Below are 11,470 nucleotides of genomic sequence, written 5' to 3' on the forward strand. Positions count from 1 at the left end.
ATGTTTCAGTGTGTTTTTAGTGTTGAATCTAGAAACTTAAAGCGCCGTTGTCGTCAGTTGCTATGGCAATGAGTCTGCGCATAACGAAACCGACACAGAAAGCAAGGAGAAAAATGTGATTCTGAGTCGTTTTTTGCGCTATTTTTTAATTTTATTTTTTACCTTTGCTGTGGTGTACTGCATTTAATTAATAATACCAACATCTTCAGGTTTTATTTAGTTAACTGAATTGCTACGGATAGAGTGTAAAAAGATGATCTTTTTGCCCTCCGGCACTGTGCGCATGCGCGAAATTTCCGGCCCATAGAATCAATGTTTCTTATTAAAGTTTTACAGAAGCAAACGACCTCTCTTGATACAAGAGGCACATATATCATTGGCTCTTAACATTGTTTTCTCTCTTGGCTCTCCTCAGGAGGACTTTCAGCGGCTCCTCCAGCAGCAGGTGCTGAGCCAGCAGCTGGCAGAGCAGCAGGCCCAGAATAAATCTTCTCGCAAGGGCCTGTTGCGGAGAAACAAGCAGCCTCCCATCCAGCGGCCGGTCATCTTCCCGTACACGTCACCTGCACCTCCCACCACCAATTCCAACCAGATCTTTGTGAACAAATCTGCCAGTTCTCCTCCTCTAACTCCCAGCATGCCTGCTTCTCCGCTCGCTTCTGCTTCCAGCAGCGGGACGCGCACCTGGCGGGACAAGCTGAAGAAGAGCAGGCCTCGCCTCGGGTATCAGGACGCAGCCGAGCAGGAGAAGGAGTGGGGCAGGGCAGACGATGGCTTCCAGGCGGTTTCGCTCGACTGAAGCCGTCAGGACATTTAATAGACTGGATCTTTCTAAAGACTCATGGATTAAAAACATGCTGCTTCTTCATTTGACTGGTCAGGATGATGGGAGTCCAGTTCGACACCAGAAAGCCGGTCTCACATGAATCTGCTGAGCTTTTAGTTTTGATGTGACTCAGGTTTGAAGAGGAGACATTCTCCAGTCCAGGAATAGAGAAATATTTAGTAAGTAGTTATATTTACTCGATCTTGCTCTAGTTGCATGTCGGGACTCTTGAATTGTTGTGAGCAGAAACCAAGTTAACTATTATGAGAAAAACAAGCACATATTTTTCTCCAGTCCTGTTTGTCAAATAGTAAAGAATATATTGACAACGTGCTACAACCTATTAGAAATGCTAACAACTTCTGATACTTTTCACAGAGTTTTGGATGCACAATTAACCTGAATTAATTTTTTTCCAACTCAAAATTACAAAATCAACAAACCATGTAAACTACAATCTAAAGCATTCAGGATGTTTTTTCAGCCTTCGTTATTTATTGATAATGTAAGTGGAGGCTGTGCTATGCCGTGTTGGTGTATTTGTAAAAAAGGGTTTTGCTATTATGACCATTTTATGGTTTCTGAATAATCAGAACTATTCTTTTATTTTATTGACATCTTCAACAAATGAGTATTTTCTTAATAATGATGTAATTTTGATCAAAATTACAGAAATAAATAATCTTACATACTTTGTGGTTCAAGCAATAAAAAGTGCTTGTCAATACCGTAACTATTGCTTGTCAAGTCCTATGAAATGACCGATTGTGACCCGTGTTTTAAATAACTCAGAGCCACCTGGTGCTCAAATATAATTTTTATTAGAACATCACATTTCAGTGAAGCAGACTATGAGCAGATTTGATAAATTATTGCTTATTGAAGCAAGTAAGTTGGAAATGAAAGATGAAAATCAGTTTTCATAAAACAGCTTCTTCTGACTTCAGTTAAAAAAAAAAAGAAATTGATGCTGAAAATGATCAAGTCTTCCCTCTGCAACAGCGTACACACTGAAGGGTGTTGGCTTCAAGTATGGTGTGTTCACAGACCTGAAAAGAATTGGATTCCTAAGTTTCTGACTTTTCTGCCAAACTGAAGAATAATAAAAAAAAAACTAAATTTTAATCTCCAGATAATTTTGTCAAAACCAATAGTATTTAAAAAGATTCAAGCAGCTTGATAATTAATTTTCTGCTGGAAAACATGTTTTGCACCTTGGATCTGTTGCTAATCGTGCAAAACATTACTGAATACCGTAACATGTAAAGAACCTAAAAGTACAGTTACAACTTGGTATAAATAAATACATTTTTACTGAAAAGCTCAACATTTTTACAGGTTTTAGACATTTTATTGTATAATATCTCCAGCAATTTATATATATTTATATATAATCCACTCCTATATGGATGTAGTGAACATTTAAAATTTATATATTTCCATTATTCAGAGTAAGTGCCTCCACTGGGGGACATGTTGAACAAACAAAGGTGTACACAGCACAGAAAGGTAACAGCTGAAAAGGCATGCGCATAGTGTCAGAGAATACAATCCTGACCAAATCATTACAGTCTTCAAACAAACCCATGTTGGCAGACAGTTCTCCTTTTAAATATTTTTTAAACTACAAAATCTGCATTCAAATGTCCCCCTGACAATCTCTTAAATTGTGCCACAACACAAATCCATCCTGCGGGAGGAGGATTTAATCGTTGAGGTTTATAAAAATAATTTAAGTCAGTATAATTTAATTTAATCTGAGTTTTTTTTTAGTCTTTTTCTCTATTCAAACATAAAACACTGATTGTAGTAAACATTTAGTGCTTTAAATGTTAATTCACACAGACCTGGCAACCCAGCTGCCAATCTAAAAGTCTACTGAACATCGCTATAGAATCTTATTAAAGTTTTACAGAAGCAAACGACCTCTTGACAAAAGAGGCTCATACAAATAAATGAACAACACCCTGCTTATTCTCACATGTGGCAGTTTCACTACTGGAACAAACTCATCGACGCAGAGGAGACTGAAATTAAATCAAAACCACTGCGATTGGGAACCTACATATGTCGCTGCAGCATATATACTTTGTGATATATTCACTTAGCCTTGTGCCTTATTCATAAAGATAACTGGAATACACGGGCAGTAAACAGGGAAAACACTGACCAACTACAGAGACACAACAATGTCACCACGGCTTGTCGCCAGACACAAAGGAAAAATGAAGACCGAGCGTTTCAAGTCGCAGCCTGAGAGAATCAGGAAAGAGTTTGTGTTAATACTGCATTGAAAAAGTTTCAGCTTGAATCCAGTAGATAATAAATATGTTGCGCTCTGAGGGGTTGTTTTTACAACGAATTAACCGACCAGCATCGAACATTCTTAATAAACCACTATTACGAACCACAAAGTTACAGTACGGACCAGAGTTTGGTCCAAAACCTCCTCAGATACAGTTTTTATTTTACCGCAGTGCTGCTTTAACTCACATCCGCAAACACAGAAAACACTTCCCTCACAAAACGGACATACATACAGCGGCTCTCGCAACTCTGCACATAACCAACTTATTTTGAATTTTAATGCAACTTTTGTTTGACGTAATAATCAAGTCTGCATACGTGAAGCACTTTTTGACTGAATTTCAGCTTTTAGTTTTCTATCATTTACAGTAAAACTGGTGAACCTGAAGTCAAGCTAATTTCTATCCATTGGCCTAAAAAGGTTCCTATATGAAGGTGATGTTCAGAGAAAAATCCACATTATATGAAAAGCATGGCTCTAGGAAGACAGTCTGAAGTAATCAGAAAATTCTGCGATTCAAAAACATTTGATGCAAAGATAAAAGCCAAGCTTATAAGACAGAAATGAAGGACCAGTAGAGGCATCCGACAAGAACTGGGAGTTTTCTACGATTTGCTGGGGAACAGCCTGGGATCCTCTGTTTGTTTGAGTTAAAGATTAAAGTAAAAAAAAAAAAAGAAAGGGGCATTTTATTAATAAAACTTTGGTTTAAAGAAATAAAAACTGAGTTTCAGGGCTTGGCACAAAGCAACACTACATAGTGAAACATGGCAGTGGCAGCATCATGACATGGGGTTACTTCGCTTCATGTTAAAGAAATTATGAACATCAGTGAGTTTTGGGCTGTGGAGGGTCGATGTCAAATATGGTTAAGTCAAGACGAGGGGTTGTGAGTCTTTCTAAAGCAGACTAAGAGCTGAAATTAAATCAAAAAGTGCTTCAATTTGTTTGAATATTTGGACTTTCTCTGTAACAGATTTCCATTTTCCACTAGAAATGAACAGGATTTGTGTCCCCATGATGTTTACAATGATTTATTACACTGCAAAAACAATATTTTACCAAGTATTTTTGGTCTAGTTCCTAGTGCAAATATCATCGTTCACTTCAAAAAGGACAAAACTAATTAAGAAGCAGCTTAGCGAGATATAGGAGCTTGTTTTAAGTCAATTATTTCATAACAATGAAAAATGCTAAGGAATAATTTCACTTATAATGAGATGTTTTTCCTACCATCTGCAAGTTGAAGTAGTACTTTTTCATCAATATTTAAGGAATTTTTAGCTTAAAACAAGGTAACTTAGTTAGTTTTGTCTTATTTCAAGTGTAGAAACGAGACCAGCCATACTTGGTAAGATTTTGTGTTTTTGCAGTGCATCCTTTCATGGCTTTCTAAATAAGGTGTGTAAACTTTTGCGATCCACTGTAGAAGAACAAAAAGACAGTACAGTGCAAATGACAGTTTCTTTGGATTAGTACATTACCTCCAAAAACAACCCCATGATGTTAAACGGATCTATAAACAGGTCAACTGAAACGTATCTACAAGCTGGATAATCTACGACCACTAATAAATTAAAATCCTCTACGCAGAACGACTAATGGCTTTAAAAATAAGAACTGACTGCTGCAAAAGAGAGCGGGTTTGGTCCTGTTATGGCGAATATTAGGATCGTTATCGTCGTCTCCGCTCCACGCTCAGAGGCGCTGTAGAGAGTCCGCAGGCGCGGCCGGAGGCGGCTAAGACTGGAGGAAGGAGATGATGGAGCTGATGAAGTCCAGAGGCTTGTCAGCGTGAATCCAGTGGCTCGCGTCTGGGATGTACTGGATGTCGGCGTTGGGGAACAGCCTCTGGATCTCTGGGTAATCGTCGGAGCTGCGAACAGCAGCGGAAAGAAAAGCACAAAGATGGTCGTAGTTTCAAAGTTAAAGTGTTACAGTTTGAAAACTACTAAAAGTTTCAATTATTAGTGTAAGTAACCCAAAATTAAACTCCTTATTTGTTTGCATCCCCTTTTTAGTGCTTATTGTTGCTACTTTGTTTTATTTATATAATCTATGGTTAATTTTATTGGTTTGATGCTTTTATTTTGATAGGACAACTTCTGCTGTATTTATTAATGAACTGCAGCTTAAAATAATATTAAAATATTTATTTTTACAAAATAAATATTTATTTACTTTGTAAAATAAAAATGCATATTTTTTATTTTAAATTAAAACCATGATATTTTTTTACCTTTAAGTTTCTTCTTAGTTTAAAATCAGATATAAAAGCACAAAAATTATCCTGAATAAATTTGAATTATATCTATAATGTTATTGCATTTAGAAATGAGTTAAAATGACCAAAGTTTGTAAATGCAGAACAGATTTCTCTGCAATGGCTCCAATCAAAAGAAAACTTCTCTAATAACAAACCAGAGCAACATGCTAACAGCAAATTACTAAAGTATAAAATCAAATGTCTATTATCCTCATTGGAAGATAAATGTTTCTGTGATGTTTTCTACCTGATATAAGCAGAACTGGCTCCGCCCAGAAACAGCGTTGGCCCCTCGTAGACGGAGTCCAGTCTGGGGAAACTCATGATTTCCTCCAGGTGAGCTGCGATGGCCTCCAGGTTGACCCTCCAGGAGTAATGTCCGTTCTCCTCCACCAGGTTGGTCAGCAGGAACTGGCGCACAGAGTGCTCCTGTGCAGAGACGAAGGGAGGAAATTACATTTTGTTATTACAGGGGACAGAGTACAACGCAAAGTTTTAACCAAAGATAAAACTGAGTTTGTCCAGTTTTATCACCCAAATCAGCTTTCCTTCTTTCTTAAACTTGGCTAAATACAGCGAGTGTTTTAAAAGAAAGTGACCCAAATTCTGGTCTAATTACTGAAAATAAATGTATTCAGTCGAACCCAAAAGAAGCTGAAAACTAGATCTCTTCCTTTCAAGACAGAAAATGTGCAAAATCTACTATGGCGTACAAGGGTAACTAAGGAAAAAAAGTGGTAAATTTCTGCAAAAAACCTCTGAAGTTTTGAGAGTAATCTCAGACATTTTCTAGAAAAAACAAGGACATTACTTACTGGGAACAAAAAATCTGATTTTTAGATTAGTATCAGAAATTGTCTACAAAAAAAAACAACAAAAAAACAAAACAAACAAAAAAAAAACAGTAGGAAATGTCTGAATTTCAAATGTCAAAATGTTTGAGTTTTTTATTTTTTGAAAATTTCCAAGTTTTCTAAAATAATTCTGAGCTTAATCACAAAACTTCTGAGTTTTTGGCAGAAATTTACTAATTTTCTATGACTACAATGACCCTGATATATGGAGAAAAGTACATAAAAAAGTGCAAAATTTCTGCCAAAAAAATAACATTTTGAGAGTAATATCAGGAATTTTCAAGAAAAAACAGGAAAAATAAAAATCAGTTTAAATGAGTAATACAATTCCTCATTAATATTGATGTACTGTAGTCTCTCCCACAAGTTATACATTCTTTAAATATCTTGTCTGCACTAAATGAAAATTAATATATATTGACTGCACTGCATAAAATAATAAGTAATTTAAAGAACGGCGACAGTATGGTTGTCGCTTCACTACACGTCTAAATAAAGGAGATTTTTCTCAATAAAATACTCAAGTTCATCAAACTAACACAAAACCAAAACAAGATTTTAAAAAAAGCAACTGGACTTCAGTTCTTGTAATTAAGTTGTTCTGTTTTTAAATCTTTTTGTTTTTTCCCCTCATCGGTGTGAAACTTACCTGCGACTCGTTTAACCTGCCTGACTCTCCCTCTCTCTCTGCTTCCAGCTCTGTTCTCTGTTCGTTTGCCTAACAACAGCATGACGAAACAACTTCATAAAAACTTCAGCCATTTAGAATACGGTGTTAACTTCCCTTTCAAAATACAAAATTCTTCTTACATACTTGCCCTTTTCCTGCACTGAAAAATGATCAGATGTTATTTATTGCTGCTGCATTTGCTGTCATGACTGGCTAATAAAAAACACAAACACACTCCATGTTACCGGCACAGCAGGAGAGAAGAAGCATGTATTACTTGAATTGAAGTTATTACAGCTAACAGTATTAAATTAACAGTATTAGGTTCAAAGGGGAGTATTAAGTAAAATCAAATGTTAAAATGTTGGGTAACACTTTATTTGAAGGGGTGTGAATGAGACTGACAGGTAAATAAATATATTTTAATGCAAAGTTTCATTAACATTTCCATTAAAATTCAATTAAAAGTGTTATTATTTCCCAGATGACACTTCATAAACCGTCATGAAGAGCCCGCCATGTCAGCATCATGTCGGTTTTATGCACACAACTTCAAATAAAGTGTTACCAAATGTGTAAACCTCAAAAATTTAACAAAATAAATAAACTAACTAATACAGCCATATTAAATAAATTAGAATATAACAAAGTGTAAGCAGGTATTAAACACTCTTATGGATGAAACGATAAGTCGGGAGAAGGAACAAATCTACACTTTTTCCAGGATTTTGACCTGTGGGATGAACGGTGCTGGAGTGAAATAAAGACGTGGCGTTTCGAACCTTCACTAAGCTCCGCAGCTGATCCTCAGCCATCCGCCTGGCGGTGGAGCGAGGGATGTCAGTGGAGATCTTCATCTCCTGCATGGCCTGGATGTAGTAGCGGAAGTTGGTGCGCGTGGTGGTCTGGGCCGGGCTGATGTCCACCACCACCAGCCGCTCCACCAAACTGGGCTGCAAACAACAACAAAGAGACGCTGAGACTGGCAGCTGCGGACAAGCCTGCCGCAATTAAAATAAACGTGATCATTTCCGTTCTGATGATTAATATTCTTTTAGACATTATAATCCATTTTATTTGTGGTTTAGGTTGTGACTTTAATTTGTTGTCGTGTTTTATCCTAACGTGAATTGTTTGTTACAAAATTCTAATTCACTGGTTTTTCAAAAGGCAAACATGAATTATTTTCAAGTTAACATCGATATAATACCTTAAAACAGTCTCAAAACAACAATATTATCGTTTATCGCAAAAATTACTGGGACAAAATTTGTTGTTGTGACAGGCCTGGCTGTGAGGAAAAACAGGAATCTCAGCTTTGAAGGACCTGATTAGAAGTTTAAAATACCAACATCTAACTTTAAGGACGTTAGGACTAATTAGCATAGAAGATAAATAAGTTAATAAGCAAGTCTATGTGGCCCAGAGGGACATGTAGACAGAACATTGAAAATAACCACAGGATGCTTAAATAATATTTTATCAATTAAATTAAAGTAGTTTTCAATGGAAGAGAACTTGGGCCACAGGAAAAAATTATCTGAATTTCTTCTCAGAATATTATTCTGACTTTAGTCTTTTAAGATAAAAAGTCAGAATTCTGAGAAAAACTCAGTCAAAATCCTCAGAATTCTGACCTTTGACCCCACAAGACTAAAGCCAGAATTCTTGTATTTTTCCGTGGCCATAATCTTTTTCTGTTGTTTTCTCATGTATTACATCAATGTTTGGTTTTATATAACTTTAAGAAGGACTCATCGAGTGCAGAGGCGGATATTTATTCATATTTTAGAGGTTTATTAATAAGTTTTAAGGACGTTCATAATCTCGATATGGCCCAAAATAAAAATGAGTTCGACATTCCTGCCTCATGAGTTCATTTATAAGCTAAAACTGTTCACTGTTAGAAAATGTGATTCTGATAAGAGATGTAATGAATCCAAAAGAAACAAGATACCAGATAATTCAAGTGTTGTAACCCAAATTAAATATTAAATTTCATTTAGGTGTGAACTTTGCTGTGTCATTATCTCATGTTAAAAATGAGCCAGTGCCTGAATCCTCTCTGACCTAAAAGGTCGGTGTAGATGGCAGCCTCGCCTCGTCACACGCTGACATTTAGGGATTGCCCACCTGTGTCAGAGCGGTTGTCATGGCGGTCTTCCCGCCCATGCTGTGGCCGATCAGGACGCACTTCTCGATGTGCAGCTGGCTGAGGAGATGTTTCAAATCGGCGGCCATCGCTTCATAGGTCAGCTCTGGAGTGTGAGGGCTGTTACCGTGGTTACGGGCATCTACAGTCAACACCTGACTGGACAAAGGACAGGTAAGACACTTGGAATGGGGGGAAAAGGAGGCAACAGAGCGAATTTTCTCAGCCCGGGAAGCCCTGACGTCACCAACAAAAGAGGTGTTGTGACAAACGTATTCAAGTTGAGCCAAGCAGGTGTCATTTATCAGCCGAGAGGCGGCATCAAATGACTGCTGCCAGCACATGTCCAATTTCTCTAAAAAGAGCTATTGACGAGCGGCTGCGGACAAAAGCGAGCGCACAATGACGAACTGTTCCAGACGTAACAACAGACGGGTGTGAAGTCTTCATCAATGCGTTACCTTTCGGCCTGTGCGCTGCACCAAGGACTTGGCGATGGAGTGGAAGTTGGATTTACTGCCGAAGAGGCCATGGAGAAACACCAGGGGAGTGCTCTCTCCTTTACCGTCAAACACGTCATAAGTCAAGTTGACAGGACTGAGGGGGAGAAAAACACATTCAAGTTGAGGAGGGTTGATAAATGTTCAGTAGTCACAGATTCTGATGACAAAAACAATCAGAGTATCTTTGTTTTCTAGCCTGATGAGGAGAATGTACCAATTAAACAGAGCGCCACAAGATGTTATGCAATACTATTTTCCAATCCATAGATAATCTTTGAGTAAATTACTTTGCTTCCATCTGCTGGTGCAGCACAGATATTCACATCAATAGGCTTTATTGCTAAATTTACTGTTGTGACGATCAAATATCACAAGATCAGATAATTTCTACATGAGAGTAGCAAATGTATTTTAAAAGTTAAGGAAGTTATTACTACCTCAGCCTAATTTTCTTTTTAAAATATAGATAGAACTCATGTTTTTGTCATACATTCAGTAATAATCTATCTATCTATCTATCTATCTATCTATCTATCTATGTGACACCGTATTAGTTTTACTCAGTGTTACTCAGAATCTCCCAGCATGTCTAACAGGAACCCTGCTGTTACTTAAAATAAATATCTGCAAGAATGCAACTTAAAAAAAAGTCAGTGCTGATATTTTTTTAGTTCGAGCCAATGTTTAAAAAGGAACTATTCATATGTAATATTTAACCTTAGGAATTAGCTTGGTCACATATTTTCTTTCTACAACTAAGAGATACGTGTAATGTGAAAATCACACAGATCATCCACAGGCCAAAACATGCAGATATAGCATATATCCATATAATCTTAAAATGTATTCAAAATCTTTTAGACAAACGAATAAAATATAGATTAGGATTTGTAACCGATTCCTAAGGCACAAATTCTAAGAATATGGAGGATAAAAATATAATCTTTATTTAAAAAAAAATATTTGAAATCCTGCAATGTAGCTGAGATGCTAACTTGGTGTTCATGTATATTAGCATTTAGATTTCAGGACACATTTTCAGAAATTCAGATTTAATTTAGTTTTACCACTAGCTTTAGATTTGAAGCTGCTATATAAAGAAACGACTCTGGTTAAATTTGCTAAAATGTATGAATGATATTTAAATCTGTTAATGCTTTAAAGACATTACAAGGTGACAGACGGTAGCGGTTAAATAATGGAGTGGTTTAAATCAACATCAACACCAACATCGCGCCATAATTTCCACTCAGAACCACGGCGGTACCAGCACCCAGCCCAGGCTGGTGGAGGACACCTGTTAGCCGGGAAGCTAGCGGGGATACCTGGATGAGCTGGCTGTCCGGACCGGGGGAGCCGCATCCACCTGTCCGGCGAACAAACGGCAAGACGGCCGGATGCTCGGCAGTCCTCTGTGAACCAGGCGACACAAAGCAATCATGGCAGCATAGGTTCGGTTACTGAACGGTCCACAAACAACATGTGCCTTTGAAAGCGGCCGCAGTGACAGCACAGAGCCGGGGAAAGAGCATTCAGAGCGGCCCCGGAGGTCGACACCAGAGAGAACCCCCCCCCTCCGTCCGTCAACAGCTGACGGTGCGTGATGACGTAAGAGGAGGGGGACATTTTACCCTGGGTACAGTCTGTCAGGCACGGAGTCTGTTCCATTGATACACATCGATGGTTCCTTCAGTTCAAATTCAGTTCGATTAAATTTAGAAATACTTTATTGACCAACTAAGGCAGATTAAATGTTGTTGTAAGTCATATTATTTTGTCAAGCTTCTTTAAAGTATTGTTGTAGAGGCTGATAGCTATCAACAGGCAGGAACTCCCGTAGCAGTCTGTATCCAGTTTGAAGAAGCCTCCTACTGAGGACAGTGTTTTACGA

General features: G+C 37.7%; 2 protein-coding genes across 4 annotated transcripts in view; one reads left to right on the plus strand and one right to left on the minus strand.

The window, feature by feature from the left end:
• The window catches only part of bicdl2l (bicaudal-D-related protein 2-like), an 11,803-nt gene extending 9,877 nt beyond the window's left edge, over nt 1-1,926 (plus strand). For both annotated transcript variants that reach the window (XM_015036675.1, XM_015036676.1), the window contains exon 7: nt 416-1,926. In XM_015036675.1, the coding sequence (XP_014892161.1) occupies nt 416-799 (384 nt within the window). In that variant the 3' untranslated portion in view covers nt 800-1,926. The remainder of the gene's footprint in view (nt 1-415) is intronic.
• A 521-nt stretch (nt 1,927-2,447) lies between these two features.
• abhd11 (abhydrolase domain containing 11) lies at nt 2,448-11,169 on the minus strand. 2 transcript variants are annotated; one of them, XM_015036677.1, is made up of 6 exons: nt 10,905-11,169; nt 9,538-9,673; nt 9,058-9,231; nt 7,707-7,877; nt 5,648-5,829; nt 2,448-5,010 (listed from the first exon to the last, which is right to left on the minus strand). In XM_015036677.1, the coding sequence occupies exons 1-6, from the start codon at nt 11,018-11,020 to the stop codon at nt 4,875-4,877; spliced, it is 915 nt and encodes a 304-aa protein (XP_014892163.1). In that variant the 5' UTR covers nt 11,021-11,169; the 3' UTR covers nt 2,448-4,874. The 2 variants fall into 2 exon arrangements, with proteins under 2 accessions (XP_014892163.1, XP_014892164.1); XM_015036678.1 differs by lacking the exon at nt 10,905-11,169 and having other exon boundaries at nt 9,058-9,235; nt 9,538-9,623.
• Between the last annotated feature and the right edge of the window lie 301 nt (nt 11,170-11,470).

Source organism: Poecilia latipinna, unplaced genomic scaffold (genome assembly GCF_001443285.1).
Source record: "Poecilia latipinna isolate Pla-1442-1.1 unplaced genomic scaffold, P_latipinna-1.0 Scaffold375, whole genome shotgun sequence".
NCBI lineage: Eukaryota > Metazoa > Chordata > Actinopteri > Cyprinodontiformes > Poeciliidae > Poecilia > Poecilia latipinna.